Below are 15,832 nucleotides of genomic sequence, written 5' to 3' on the forward strand. Positions count from 1 at the left end.
CCTCCCTAAGGGCACTTCCACGTGGCACTTCCATTGTGGACTCGGTGCTGCCGGTGTGCTCAAGCTTTTTGCAACATTCATACAACATTGCCCTTGTCAGAATGCCGCCCTGTGTTCCTGCCCCATTGCCCCATCCCCGTTTAATCCATATTTACCATTTCTGCATTTTATTTATTTATTTACTGGATTCCGTTCCCGCCCCCCCACTGGACCAAAACATCACATCTGGATTAAATGACACGGGACAGCATTTTGATGAGGATGCCACCCTGCATGGACGCTGTGGGGGCACAGAATCCTCAATAAACAGCCGTGTGCAACCATGCCTTATATTTGCAGCCGGAATGGAAGTTTGCTACAGACTGGACTGGGGCCTCCTCCAGAGAGGCCAGCCCTAACTCTCCTGCTGCTGCTGCTGCTCCTCCTCCTCTTCTTCTTCCATTCATCTGTTTAACAACTAAGGCAGGCCCAGGAGCCAAATGCGGTCCTCCAGGTTTCTCTTTCCTGTCCTTCGGGACTCTTTCCAGGCCATACCCCTTTCCGTATCCATGCCTGCTACCCACAGGCTCTGTTCCACGTGCCGCTCAAGTTCCGTTTCCTGGCTGGAAAGTGCCAGCAGGCTGTGATCATGCCTGCCTGGGTAGAGAAACGTGTGCACGTAAAAGCTTCTGCCATCTGCATCGGTGCAGGGTAGTCTGCTGTACACACACACAAGAGTCATGTCTGTGGCTCCGCCCACTTTTCCATCTGGCTCCACCCAGCGCTGGCATGCGGCCCCCAGGAGGTTGCCTGTGATGGAATGTGGCCCTTAGTCTGAAAAATGCAACCCGCATCTAATCTAAGCATAGTCTGGGTGTGATGTGGTGACTTCCTCTAGAAGCAGTGTTCTGTCAAACTGAGCCTTCACTGGGAACCACGTACCCCCCATAAGAGCAATCCTTAAAACATCCACTTGTGGAAGGACCGTAGCTTTGTGGAAGAGCGTCTTCTCTGCAGGCAGGTTCAATCCCTGGCATGGACAGGTTGGGCTAAGTGTGCTTTGGATTAGAACTTTAGGTTGCAACGCTCTGCCTGCTTTCCTGGGAATAGGCCCCATTAGGAGAAGATCGCCTCTTAAGCAGGCTGGTTTTTCCTGGGGAAGAAGGGGTGGAAGGTCGTGGTTCAGTCCAGGACTGGAAAATCCCAGGTTCAAATACCCACTTGGCCAAGAAAGACACTGCCTGGGTATCACACACTTCAGCTGCTAGGGTGTTACTTTCAATGTAAATAACTAACATACATATGGAATTTTGGGTTTTGTGTATTGCTTCTGCCCCTCGGTGCTGATGTAGTTATATGTGTTGTTATTGTTATTTCTCTTGTCTGGTATTTGACTGTAATAAAGATTGAACTTGAACTTGTCTGGGTGATTTTGTCCCAGAAGCCTGGCTTTGCACAGGGCTCTTCTAAGAATAAAATGGGAGTGTTGCAAGGCAGGGTAGAAATATACCAATGGCTCACGAAGAGTTACAGTTCAGCAGTAGAGCAGGCAGGAGGCTCTAGGTTGAATCACCAGCATCTCCAGGTAAGGCTGGAAGAGACTACATGCCTGAAAGCCTCAAGAGTTGCTGCTGGTCAAGTGTTGATGGTGCTGAGCTAGGTGGACTCTGGATAAGGCAGCCTCCTGTGTTCATGATAAGTCATGATGGTGATGAAGATTTAAAATATATATATACTAATAGCCTCTCTCGATTGCAGATTGGCATGGTGGCCTGGCGAATGACTCTCAAGAGCCCCGAGTATCCAGATGGGAGGGACATCATCGTCATTAGCAATGACATCACCTACCGGATCGGGTCCTTTGGGCCCCAAGAAGACCTGCTCTTCCTTCGGGCATCGGAACTGGCTCGGCAGCTGGGCATCCCCCGGATCTACGTGGCAGCCAACAGCGGCGCCAGGATCGGATTGGCCGAGGAGATCCGCCACATGTTCCACGTCGCCTGGGAAGACCCTGCCGACCCGTACAAAGTAAGGGCTCTGGCCATGCCAGAACTGTGTGTGTAGCGTCTCTACCATGTTGGTAGAGGCTCCCATTACATGGGAGGAAAAGAGGTTTGAATTAAAGAGTGCAGCTTTTGAAAGTTGTGTCTGATGCACCGAGGAAGCCAGCATGGTGTAGTGGTTAGAGTAGCAGATTCGGATTCAGACCAAGGTTTAAATCCCAAACCTGGTCACTGGGCGACCTTGGGTCAAAAGCAGTGGTAGCCTAACCTTCCACAGAAGGCAACGTTACCGACAAGGTAGGACTTCAGGGCAGAAGTTTGGCAGTTAGTTCAGGTGGCTAGAGCATGGTGCTGAAAAACGCCAAGGTCGTGGGTTTGGTCCCCCCGTATGGGTCACCTGCATATTCCTCCTGCGTTGCATGGGGTTTGACTAGATGACCCTTGGGGTCCCTTCCCATTCTACAGTTCTGTGATTCAAACTGCAGTAGGGCTGGCTAACCACATTTTGAAGCAGCACATGCTGCCTTCTCAAGAGGAGCCCCTGCACCCCATAAAATCATTGTTAACAAAATTCCCTAACTGCACCCTTGCCTACAGGCTTGTGGTGAGGATAAAATGGAAGTTGGGGCAGTGTTAGGAAAAAGAGGGAGCAGGGTTTGGGGTATGAAGGGACAACTTTGATAAAGGACACTATCACCTAACACGTACAAATATTTATCCTGCTATTTTTATATTTACATATTTACTTTGCAAAACGTTGTGCTCTTTCGTTGTTTTGGACTAATGTGGGTTTGGTGTGAGAACGAAGGAACTTCTCTGATGGGGTTTTCATTTCTTCTCCTTTTCTCTCTTCTGCCCACCCAACCATTGCCACTTCCCCAAACAGGGATTCAAGTATCTCTACCTAACTCCCCAGGATTATAAGAGAGTCAGTGCTTTGAACTCAGTGCATTGTGAGCATGTGGAGGACGAAGGAGAATCTAGGTAACTGTGTGCGCTCATTATTTCCTAAAGCATGGACACTGGGTTTTATTTTAATCTGTTTTGCGTTACATCTTCATTTTATCATACCACATTTTTGCATGCCAGGTGTACAGCATTGACAAGCTTGGGAGGATGGTTGCTGTTATGTTTACACTGTGAGAAAAAGAGGATTTCCCCAGTTTAATGAACGTAGGAAACTGCCCTACACCGAGTTAGTGTGTTGGTAAATCTAGCCCAGTATTGTCTACACTGACTGGCAGCAGCTTCTGGGGTTTCGAGATACTGGAGATTCTTCTGGGAAGTGTTTTTCTCCAAGAGCCCTGACATTTTATAAAGGTGTGATCTTTCTTTCTTTCTTTCTTTCTTTCTTTCTTTCTTTCTTTCTTTCTTTCTTTCTTTCTTTCTCTCCCTCTCTCTCTTTGGGGTTCGCCCTATCAGGTATAAAATTACAGATATCATTGGGAAGGAAGAAGGACTTGGAACTGAGAACTTGCGGGGATCTGGCATGATCGCTGGAGAATCATCACTGGCGTATGAAGAGATTATCACTATCAGCCTGGTAATCCACAATTGTGTGTGTTTATCGGTGTGTTTTGGGGATGGCAAAAAAAGGCCTGCAGTGATGTAGAGAGATTGTGGAAAGGCTGGGCTGCTTCTGGGCCAGTCGTTTAGTATCCTAGGGTCATTTAACGATGGCACTGCTCAAATGACTCCATTTCTTATAGTTACTAGAACTAGAAGCTTGAATGTTGGAAGATTCAGGACAGACAAAAAAACGAGTGCTTCTTCACAGGGTGCAAAGTAAGCTGTTGAATTCGCTCTTTCAACCTCTGAGTAATTCCCTCCTCTTGAGTACGAGTTGCTGGGAATCACAGGTGGGGAGAGCACTGTTGCCTGTGGGTCCTGCTTGCAGGCTTTCCAGAGGTGGCGTCTGCTTAGTGAGAACAGGACACTGGACTAGCAGGGCTACTTGCCTGATTGATCCAGCAGGCCCCTTCTTACATTCTTATGGCTCACTCCTTGACACACCTTGACTGCCCTTTAACATTTACCTGCAGGCCTGGCCCTGTGCTAGGGGAATAAGCTATGGAAGTAGATAACGGGAGAATTATATGGGGCCACTTGCAGTGGCTGGTGGTAACGGGGTTAGACAGAGCCTGTAACTCAGTTTTGGGAGAAAGTGGCTGAGGTGCAAAATTGTGTGTGTGTTTTGCACTGGGATGGAGTGAACGGGATATCCTAGCACCTTGTGAGAAGCTGTAGTTGACCCACCTCCACCCACCGGTCCTCTGAATGCTCATCCTTGATTATAGGGTTTCAAATCCAGAGTTGCTCTACTGATTTGTAGTCCTCCACTCCCTTCCCAAAAAGTCCTCTCAGAAACACATGGCTTTACCAGCAGAGGTATAGGTGGAGGATGTCGTTTTCGGTCCCAGTTTTCCCGATGCAGAGATGCAGCAGGATTGTCCACTCTTGGAGGAAGGAGGCAAGGAGTACCTCACGCGGAGACCCAGTGGGCAGCCTCCTTCCTCTGTGAATCGACAGGTCTGCTTTTGGTCTGCACTGGGAGTAACTCAATGATCCGAACGCACCCGGTGCAGCAGGATTGCTCAGCTACAGAGGATGCTACTGGCAGGACCCAGACAAAGAACAGTGTTCGTGGAGAGACACAGTCTAGCCCTGTGGAACTGAAACAGGTACAAATTTCTGTCTTCAGGTGACGTGTCGGGCAATTGGAATCGGGGCTTACCTTGTCCGGTTGGGGCAGAGAACAATCCAAGTGGAAAATTCACATCTCATCCTAACCGGAGCTGGAGCCCTCAACAAAGTAAGTCTCCCTTTTGCTTTCGTTTGCAAATACGAGTTTTTGTTTCGCCGGTGGGATCATTTGTCATAGCTTGGTGTACTTTGGACTCTTATTGGCTAGTACCTTTGTTTTATTTGGCCTAGCGGGCCTGGCTGAGTTTGTTGTGTAGCGAAGGCCACCATTTTGCAGTGGAGATCCTTGTCTGGCTTGGCCCACTGAAGGCCACTTGGGAGCAATGGGGTTGTTTACCTATTGACGATGATGGGCAATACCTCAATGGGATGAGGCCTCCCATTGGTTGAATCAAGCAGGGTTTTTTTGTCTTATATATGCAGAATGATTATAATAAAGCAGCACAAAAAATGTTTTAAAGAGTCAGTAGGTTTTAGTGCTGTTATGACAAAATAAAAGCAAAGTTTTGTTTCCAGGATTGTCTGTTGTGGACTGTTGTGGGCATGTTGCTGAACCCACTTTAAATCCTGCACTCTTATCCAGGGTATTTTGTAAGAATAGTAATTAAGACACTTTGGGGAATTTACGCTTAAGGCAGGGGGTTGCTAGTGGGCACATTTGGAAGCTTGGCAAAGTCCCACGGGCTTCAGCTACATGATGGCTGCTGTGGGAGAGTCTGAGCCAGTGCAAACAAGAACTGATCTGGAAGAGCAAATAGGCTGTTGTGCATTGTGGATTTTTGAGGGGCTATTTACTGAGACCTTTTATAGGCACCATGGGGGATGCTGGTACACACTGGTTGATGACCCCTTGGCTTTAGAGGTCAGAGGCAACTACATGGGACTTTCCCACTCCTCCCAGTTAGCATGCACTGGAGGAATTACTCTTATTATTTATTAAATTTATTGGTCACTTTTTTGCTGTGACTTACAGAAGAAAACAACTTACAAAACCCCCTTAACATACATACATTAACACTGGAGCATTAAAACATCCCACCTACTGTAAAAGGTCATAGATTGTTAAAAGCCAAAGGCTTGGTTTAAAAGGAAGGTTTTTGCCTGGTACCTGAAGATATATAGTAATGGCTCCAGGCAAGCATCACTGGGGAGAGCATGGCACAAATGGGGAGCCACCAGTGAAAAGGCCGGTTCTCTCTTTTTCCCCACTCTCCAGACCTTCCATGGAAGCAGGCGGCTGAAGAATTAACCTCACACTGGCCTGTTTACTTTGCTGCCAAAGGTGGCAGTATCACCCGAGTAAATGCCTGACCTCCTTTGCACAGCAGCAACATCCTGTCTAGCTTTTGGCGAGCCAGTCTAGTTTAGAGCAGGATACATTTTAGCACATTGACTCACGAAATCTGTCTCTCTCCTACTTTTCATCAACATTTTTGAAACTCCTCCCAAAAAATGATGATGAAAGTGAGCTACATGCCAAGGAATTCAGGAGTAAAAGCTTACCTCTGCCATGAAATCACTAGAAAGCTTTCAGCTAGACAATTTTCTTGCTTCCAAAATGGGGGAGAACAATGCTAATCTCACAGGGTAGATTTGTAAGGATTACTGAGCATTGTGTTTAGCAGAAAGCACTTTAGCATTGGGAAAAGCACTATGTAGATGCTTGTTAATGCTGTGGTTTCATTTTACCATAACTGGCAAGGTGGCGTTGTGGTTAGGGCAGGCTTCCCCAACCTAGCGCCCTCCAGATGTTTTTGACTACAACTCCTGTCAGCCCCAGCCAACCTGGCCAGGGAAGATGGAACTTGGAGGACACCAGCTTGGGAAAATCCAAGTTTGAGCATCAGAATAGAACATAAAACACATGGGTTCAAATCCATGCTCAGCCATGAAGTAACTCTTCTCTCAGTCTTTCCTGTCCTGCTGAGTAGGTTGGGAAGATAAAATAGGTGGGCTTGAAACCCCGTATACTGCCCAGCAGGGGTGCACAAAATATTAGGGGGGCCCAGGTAAGCCCTGCCTTGCATCATCCATCACATGACATACACCACTTGAATGGCAAAGCCCATCAACTGGGGGGCACCCCCTCAAATATTTTATGGGGGGGCAAAGGGACCTCGGCCCCTAAGAGTTGGCTCCTATGCTGCCCTGACTCAGACAAAATTCAGTAATGTTTCCCACCCTATAGTAAGGGCGGGGTACATTTTTTCATCCTGGGGGCCACATTCCCTTCCAGACAACTTTCCAGGGGCCACATTCTAGTGGTGGGTGGAGCCAGAGGCAAGAGTGGGCGGAGTGACACATGTCAATTTTACCTTTGTGTAGGAGGCTAGTTTTTGCACCCCACCCCCTTCTGTCCCTTGAAGCCTGAAATCCCCCAGCCTGGCTGTAAAGTAAAGGAGTGATGGGAGCAAAGCTAACAAGTGAATGTTGCCGTTGCGCAACCCCAAGCCATGATTGCATTAATTTAGGCCTGTGTGCCTTTCCCTGCTGGCTCTGCAGTTACTCTTTCTCCAGCATAACTCCCCTTCCCTAAGAAGCAAAAGAGCAGAGGAGATTGGGGGGGGGGAGAGGGGCCAGCTTTTTCGAGGCCTGCCTGCTGTGTGCACCTGAATGAATTGTCCTCTGGGGACCAAATTGCCCCAACCCCAAACCCATCCCACTTTAGATTTTAAACAGGGTTGGAAGCAGGAGTCAAAGGCCGAGGCTCTTAAATCACCCGCACCACCCAGGCAGCAGCTGTTTGAGATTTATGCTTGAGAGGTTGCTTCTTGTGTGCAGAAGAGAGAAACAATTTGCCCTTGAGTTACGGACAGAGGGAGGGAGAGGGAGAGAGAAAGCGGTGGTGGCAGGGGGAGTCGAGGAAGAGATGTCACTTTTTTATTCCCCCCCTCCCCTTTGGGCAGCAATCTAATCCCGGAGATTTGCAGCCTAGTGGTGGCATGCAGGCTGGCAGCTGCTGCCATTACTGTCCTGGTGTCTGAGGTGCATTGGGAGGCCTGTTCTTCAGCCCTCTTGCAAACAGCTAACCGGAGCACTTGAAAAATTGTGGCTTTTGGAACATCAGCACAGTCTTACGCACACACACACAAGCAAGCATGCTTGCCACTTAGGTAATTGGGGTGGGGTATTGGAGAGCCTTGCTTGGCATCGGGCCAGTTGCGTGTGTCAGGACCCAGGTGTGAGCCTTAGCAGCACCAGTTAAAGGATTTTGGGCAACAGACCCAGGGAATATCGCAAGAGAGTCAGGACATTATTTTTCAGGGGACAAGTGGAATATCGTGGATGCTTGGGTTGCGAACGTGTTCTGTGCAGGATGCACATTCGCAACCTATGTCTGCGCATGCGCGGGTTGCGATTTGGCGCTTTTGCGCATGCGCAAAGCACGATTTAGCATTTCTGCGCATGCACGACCGCCGAAACCCGGAAGTAACCCGTTCCAGTACTTCCAGGTTTCGGTGGTCAGTAGCCCACAAAAATGCAACCTGAAGTGGCTGTAGCCTGAGGTATGGGCTGTACTGAAAGGGGCTGCAGGATAGTTTTTCAGTAAAAAAACAACAAGAATAAGAATTATGTCTGTACATTTTGCCTCATAGGTTCTGCAAATGCTGGGAAGGTTTGTTTGTTTTTTAAAAAAATGAAGGCTAGGAATCTAGGAATTATGGTTCAACCCCCCCCCCCCCATTGAAGACCATAATCTGAGGTGGTCCTCCCTCACCACAATATTCTCTCTCCTCCATGTATCAATGTAGGTTTAATTACATATGATTGCAATTTTGAATTGTTATAAGCCGCCCTCTGCAATGCAAAGAAAATAAATAGCCCCATAATGTAATTGCATGCAGCCACAGAGATGGTGTCAGAGACATGGGGCGTCGAGGTGATGGTGGTGAAAAAATTGGCTATGGTTATCCAGGGCACAGTCTCAAAACATTTTGCTGCCTGAGGCAGAAGAGTAAAGAGGGCCTCCCTCACCAAGTAACAGTGAGGGACAGGCAAATAGGTCAGTTTCTCTCAATTTCTCATTTTTCCAATCTTAAAGTTTGGCTTGCTTTATCTTATTATTATTTTTTAATGTTGGGTGGAAGTTCCCTAATCTGTACGTGTGTGTGTGTGTGTGTGTGTGTGTGTGTGTGTGTGTGTGTTATAGCAAATCTTCTTTTTTTCAGTTTCCCTTGCTGCATTTCATTGGTGGGGAACCTTTGGTCCGTGAATCTAATTTGGCCCTAGATGTCGTTTCACCCAAAGTATGCCCTCCCGTCCAACACTTGGCATCATACATCAGGTATGAGGCAGGGAAAGATGCAGCTGGGATCAGCTGAACTAGGGAGTTTCCCATTGGCACCAGTGAGGGCCCTCTGAATGCCATTGGACTCTCCATCTTTGGAGCATCTCAACTCAATAGAGTCCCCACACAGAATCAGGCAAGGCCAAGAAGCCTCCTCTGAATACACACATTCATTTGTTTAGTGGGGAGTGTCTGGTGTTGCCCAGGTTTTTTTAGAAACCAAAGTCACGCCAAGGTGACGTTTTGGTCCGCCATTTTTATTCAAAATGGCGCCCGTGTCCAAATTGGGATGAAGTCTGCTGCCCCACTTTGGGCACCCTTGCTCCAAGTTTGGCAGCGATATCTGGAGAGGCTTCTGAACCTATACCAAAAAGTGGACAAAGTTACACAGAAGTCATGTTTCAGGCCACCATCTTGAATCAGAATGGTGATCAGTATCCAACATTGACAAAGACCACCACCCACACCTCAGGAATCCTCCTGTTGAATTTGGTGATGATATATTGAGGAGCATCCGGACACACAGAGAACAAGTAGACTGGACCACTTTCCAAAATATATAGGAGATTATTTTTACATTTATATTCCACCTGTTCTCCAAGAATAACAGCACAAGATAGTGGCAAACATGGCTCCCTTCCAGTGAGTTTCATGACTGAGCAGGGATTTAAATCCTGGTCTACCAGGTCCTGGTGCCACACTCTAACCACTGTGCTACACTGGCAATGCAGGATCACAGTTTTACGTGATAATCTTCTGTGCTCCAAATATGAATTTCCAAGTTGAAGAGTAAGTTTGGGAGTGGAAATTGAAGGTCATGAGATACGGAGTTAATGTGAGCTGGAAGAGGGGAGAACAGTGGACTTGGAAGAAGCACAAAGATCTGTATAGGACATTAAAATGGCACACAATCCGTCCCTTTTAGCCATGCCTTGCTGCTTCATTCGTTCCTATTAACTAGGTAGAGAACCTACAGGTCTTGTTGGACTGGGGGGGGGGGCAGATCCACAGCATACATTTAAAGCACATTCAACGTGCATGACCCCCCCACCCCGAACTGTAGTTCCCCTTCACAGAGCTATAATCCTTAGCATTCCTAACAAACTACACATCCCAGGGTTTTGAGTGGGAAGCAATGGCTTTTCAAATGTACACTGAATGCACACTAAATGGATGGTGTGGATCTCCCATCAGCACAGCTGGGGATGATGGGAGCTGTAGTCCAGCAACATCTGGAGGGAGACCGGTTTCCCTAGCCCTCATATAAAGGTTGCCAAGCCGGGTGGTATTGGGATCCCCGGACAGCGTGACTCGTAACCTCCACCCCACCCTTTGTCTTTCCCATTGAGCATCCGTAGGGCTCATGGAGGAGTCTAACCAGGCCTGTCTGTGTCTCACGAGCTTCTCTTCCCCTCTCTCTGTGTTGTCTCTGTGGGTGCACCGCATCAAGCCTGTTGACCCTCATCCCTCTCTCTCCCACCCAGCCCCTCCCGGCTGAAAATTGAAATAATGATAATGCTCGTCTCCCAACTGCATCAAAGTATCAGCACATCAAAAGCCAGGAGGCATGAAATGCAAATGGAACAGTGATGGCAGATGGATGGCGCATGATCGCCTGATGCCCAATGAATTTTAAAAGATGACGGTGTGCACATGAGGAGAGAGAGAAAGAGAGAGAGAAGGAGAGGCTCTGAAATAAACACGTTATCCCAGCAATAGTTTGTGTGTGTGTATGTGTGTGCGTGTTCTTGCTGCTCACTCCTGACAATATTTTTTCACACTTCGCTGAACATCCACTCTATCTTGTCTCTCTCCCCCTCTCTCTCCTCTGCCTACCTCTCTCGCACAAGTCTCGGGTCGCGTCACTGCAGCTCCGGTGGATATAATAAGATCTAAACCACGAGGTTGTTATTTGCATAGAAATAGCATGGCGCCCCCAGGCAGAATGTGGGAAGTGGGGGGCGGGGGGGACAGGCAGTGAGAACGGGCAAGGGAAGGAGGGGGAGAAGGAGGCGGAGATCGTTTGTCTAAAATTTTAATGGAAACTTTTGCTGAGGCAGAGGCTTTTCGTATTTTTAAAATTTATTTAAACCCACCCCCCACCCCCACCCCGGCAACTTTCTGACCAAATCTCCCTTGCAACCCTCCCAATTTAGACATAACACATAGCACACATCATTTGGTTTAACACAATGCTGGTCAGAGTGAGATCTGGCGCCTTTCTGTCGTGCTGTAGGAATTCACAAGCGTGCAGGTTTCACTTGGTTCCATTTTTGCTGGAGGTAGAATGCAAAGAAGCAAGTAATCTCTGCTGGTTAATTTTTGAAACGTAAATGCCACATCATGTTTGTTCTGCACTCACGAGAAATCAATCTTTTTAGTGTGGCAAGCACCTGTTCACTGGAACTCCCTGCCCCTTGATACTGAGTAAGCACTTTCACTGTACTGTTTTTGATGCCTGTTAAAAACTTTTTTTGTTTAGGCAAGCCTTCCCCGATGTTTAATTTTATTATGCACGTTCATTTTTTTAAAAAAAAGAATATGTTGGTTTTATCTATATTTGATGATTACGTCTACTGTTTTTAAAGTCTGCTTTTATTTCTTTTTTAAATGAATATTTGATATGGTTTTATGTAAACTGCCCATACATTTTTTTTTATTAAGCAGAAAAATATCTTGCTAAAGAACGAAATACAGCTTTAAATCCCTCCACCAAAAACATGCAGAGTACCCATTTTACGAAAGTTGTTTTGCCAACACCGCTCAGATCGTTGCAACGTAAGAACAGGCTTTTAAAAATTATTCCCATCCTTATTAATTATTCAATTTATGGACCACCATTCACCATGAGGTCCAAGGGCAAGTTGCAGCAATCCCCCAAACACAACTTTAAAGTCCTTTAAAACAAATTTAAGTCAAAAGAATATGGTGGGTCCTAAAACATATATATATCTCAGGTGTCAAAGGGGAAAGTAAAGCTGTGTGCCTTCATTACATGACAAAAAAGGCACCAGCCCACATCTTGTGGGCTGCCACAGGTTAAGGAAGATAAAATCACCAGGAGGGCCTCCCCTCTGCTGATCTGAAAGGGTCTGCGGGGAAGGAGACAGCCTTTCAGATATCTGGGGCCTAAGTTCTTCAGGCCTTTAAAGGGTTTTCTGAGGAATTTGGCACATTGCTGCCTTCTGTGTTTGGAATACCTCTGCAAAGTCTCTTGACTTTTCTGCAAGGACCCTCCATGATTTAGTTCTGGCTTTGCACCGGTGGTTCGTGCCAAGGCTCGCGTCAAGTGGGTTGCAGGATCTGCTCCTGATGTCTCTTCTCCTGGCAAACGAGATCAAAGTAATCACTGGGGTGGCGGTGGGGTGGGGGGAGCGATGGCATTAGAGCCAGAGCAGCAAGTCCCATCCCTCCCATTCAAAGGAGCATTGTAATTATTATTGCGCGATATGAATCTTTCCTGGAGTGGCACGGCACGAGTATTAGAAGGGAAGCGGGTGGGATGCAGTGCCTTGGAGAATGCTAATTGGAAAGGAAAGGGGCACAGGAATGTCAAAAGGAAACTGACACTCCACCAGGACCAACGTATTCTCTCTCTCAACCCCCCTCTCCCCGCCCAGGACTTGTGTCGAAGCTTCCCAAGGTTATCCGGTTCTCTTTGCCTCTTGCAAGAGGTTGAGGCTGGATGCTTGGGTCACACGGGGTAGGCTAACGGCAGGGCCGGTGCCACACCTTGATAATAGATCTGTGGGTCAAGATAGGACATTTTGTGTAACTTAAAAACGTGGCCGGCGGCTGAGCTTGGCTCTCCTTCATTGGAGGTTTTTAAGCAGAGGTTAAGTCTCAGATGCTTTAATTGAGATTCCTGCATTGCAAGGGGTTGGACTAGATGACCGTAGGGGTCCCTTTCCACTCTACAATTCTATGATTGAAAAGCACCCAGACGGGCTGGAGCTGGTGGGAGTTTTAGTCCAGAACATCTGGAGGGTGCCAGGCTGGCAAAAGCTATTAGCAGAGTGGCTGGAATAAAACAAGAGTTCCAAGAGAAAATAAACTTATAATAGTTTACCAAGGTAAACTTCACAAAACAGTACATGTTATGAGGAGAAATAAACAGGCGTTTCTTCAGAACTACTTTCCCCTCCTAACTCCTCCAACCATCTTCATCACTGGCAGCCAGCTCGCAACTAAATAGAGCAGGGTTTCCCAAACTTGAGTCTCCAACTGTTTTTGGACTACAAATCCCATCATCCCTAGCTAGCAGGACCAGCGGATGATGCGAACTGTAGCTCAAAAACAGCTGGAGACCCAAGTTTAGGAAACCCTGAAATAGAGCCTCCAGCCAATCTGAGGTTGCTGTCAGCTAGATCAAGGACGGAACTGACCCATAAAGTTGTTGTCTGAATGGACCACTGCTGCTGTTCTTCCAGCAAAGGCTATTTTACGGACTGCCTTCTCTGATGTGAGGCTACACTGACCCCAAGAGCAGCCCTCTGAGAGATGCTCGGGGAGTGATGACAAAGGAAGGCCCTAGGCCTCTCTAGCTGACCCTCAAGACTCTTACTTTGTCCCTCTCCTTCCATACTCTGTGTCCTTGAACACTTGCAAGATTTGACACCTTTCTGCAGGGCCTGCAAGACGGAGCTGTTCCGCCTGGCCTTTGGCTTAGACTAAGTCGGACCCCTTATATGGGATTTAGTATATAAATTTTTCCTTGGCTATTTTGCTGGCCCATGTAGGACCAGCATGGATAGCTGGCTCAGGTGAATATCTAATGTTTCCTCCCTTTATGGTCTTGATTTATGGGCTACTACTAGAATGAGACTGCATTTTAAGCAGTATTTTAAGCCGTATTTTAATTAATTGTTTTTTTTGTTTTTTTCCTATTACGTTTTATTGTAATCTATATTTGGTGTTAGCCGGCCCTGAGCCCGGCCCTGGCTGGGGAGGGCAGAGTATAAATAAAAATATTATTTATTATTTATTTATAATAAAGCCGCTTGCTTGCATGGCGGGAAGATGCAGAGAAGGGCGGTGTGTGTAGAAACAGCGGGCTTTTGTGTGTCTGGACTGTGGCCTGCTGCAACTTCAGAAGCCTATCTGCTGCTCTGTCCTCTTCTCTTTCTTGCTCCACCTGCACCTACCTTTGGCTTCACCTGCCACTGATCTGTGGCCCCTGGAAGGCTGTCCATGAGGAAATATGGCCCTCAGGATGAAAAAGTTTCCCCACCTGTGCTGTAGCTCTGTGCTGTTTCTGCCTCCACTGCTGTCTTCTGAAAGAGGAGGGAAATAATCCCTTATCCTCTTGCCTGGACTCTGCACCATTGCAAGCCATTGGGGGCTACCAACCTGGGTGGCTTTTAAAGAGGAGTGGACAAATTCATGGAGGAGACAGCTGCCAGTGGCTACTAGCCACGACGGCTATGCTTTGCCACCATAATTGGAAGTACCAGTGCTTCTGAATACCAGTTCCTGGAAACCACAGGAGGGGAGAGTGCTCTTCCGCTCAAATCCTGCTTGTTGGTTTTTCCATAGGCAACAGGTTGGCCACTGTGAGAACAGGAAGCTGGACTAGATGGGACATTGGCCTGACCCAGCAGGCTCTTCTTATGTTCTTATGAAGCATTGCAGAGACCTGGCCAAAGCTGCTCAGAGACGGGCTGATTCTTGTGTCCTTGGCCAGAGGCTGGAGGGCTGTGCCACAGCTGAGGTGCCCCTCCCTGGGTGGATGGATTGGTCAGAATGCCCAGCAGTGTCCTTGCCCTCGTGATTCTGTACAGAGGAGGCAATCTCTTGGTCTGGAAACTTTTCGGCAGTCTCTTCCTCCCTCAGCCTTGATTTGAGCAGTTTTATTTCTGCATACCAGTCTCGGTTAAGAGAGGCAATTTACATGCCAGATGCTGGCATTACTAATCCTCCTTTTATGTCTCTTTAGGGAAATGGGGTCAAAGAGATCTCCGCTGGGGTGGTGTTCCCTCTCCCCTCAACTCCCCCTCCATTTCACATAACTAAGGATCGCTTCTATCTGTGTCGAGCCATATGGTCTGTCAACGTCTGGAGGTGCCAGCTGCAATCCGTTTGTACGCAGAGAGCGGATGGCAGCTTTGGCAATGCTCTCCATACATTGCCTGCTGAAACAGCCCTCTTGCCACTTTTCTGGTAAAAAGGCAACGGGTCTGGCCCACGGATGGTCTGGGAATCAGCGTGTTTTTACATGAGTAGAATGTGTCCTTTTATTTAAAATGGATCTCTGGGTTATTTGTGGGGCATAGGAATTCGTACTTTTTCTTCTTCAAAATATAGTCTGCCCCCCCCCCCCAACAAGGTCTGAGGGACAGTGGACTGGCCCCCTGCTGAAAAGGTTTGCTGACCCCTGTATTAGTCTGTGAGGGTAGGCCTTGTGCTTTTTGCTCCCAGCATCAAGGAAAGGTCGTGGCTAGAGCATGCTCAGTCGTAGCGCATGTCAGGGACTGGCAGGGCTCTGAGGAGCGTGTGGCAGAGGCAGTGAGGCCAGAGGCTAATCCAAGGGATGGGAAGAGCGATTTATGGGGTTTTGTGCCTCCTGTGAGGAAGGAGCCTGGGATGGAGGAATGGGGAGAGTCTGAGCAGTCAGAGACAGGGGCTGGAGGAAGGGCATAGGATACTCCAGGAGCAGAGGAAGAGGCACTAGAATATCCTTGGGCCACGTGAGTCAACAGTGTGATGCAGCAGTCAAAAAAATGCTAACACTATTCTAGGCTGCATCAACAGAAGTCTAGTGTCCCAATCAAGGGAAGCGATAGTACCCGCTCTATTCTGCCTTGGTCAGGCCACACCTGGAATACTTTGTCCAGTTCTGAGCACCACAGTTTAAGAAGGA

The 15,832-nt window shown here is 47.8% G+C and overlaps 1 protein-coding gene across 9 annotated transcripts in view; it reads left to right on the forward strand.

Annotated features, from left to right (window-relative positions):
- The window catches only part of ACACA (acetyl-CoA carboxylase alpha), a 187,110-nt gene that overhangs the window by 119,535 nt on the left and 51,743 nt on the right, over positions 1-15,832 (forward strand). For all 9 annotated transcript variants that reach the window (XM_083714255.1, XM_083714256.1, XM_083714258.1 and 6 more), the window contains 4 exons: positions 1,738-2,007; positions 2,869-2,966; positions 3,405-3,525; positions 4,684-4,794. In XM_083714255.1, the coding sequence (XP_083570381.1) occupies positions 1,738-2,007; positions 2,869-2,966; positions 3,405-3,525; positions 4,684-4,794 (600 nt within the window). The remainder of the gene's footprint in view (positions 1-1,737; positions 2,008-2,868; positions 2,967-3,404; positions 3,526-4,683; positions 4,795-15,832) is intronic.

Source organism: Podarcis gaigeae (assembly GCF_964106915.1).
Source record: "Podarcis gaigeae genome assembly, chromosome: 15".
Classification (NCBI taxonomy): Eukaryota; Metazoa; Chordata; class Lepidosauria; order Squamata; family Lacertidae; genus Podarcis; species Podarcis gaigeae.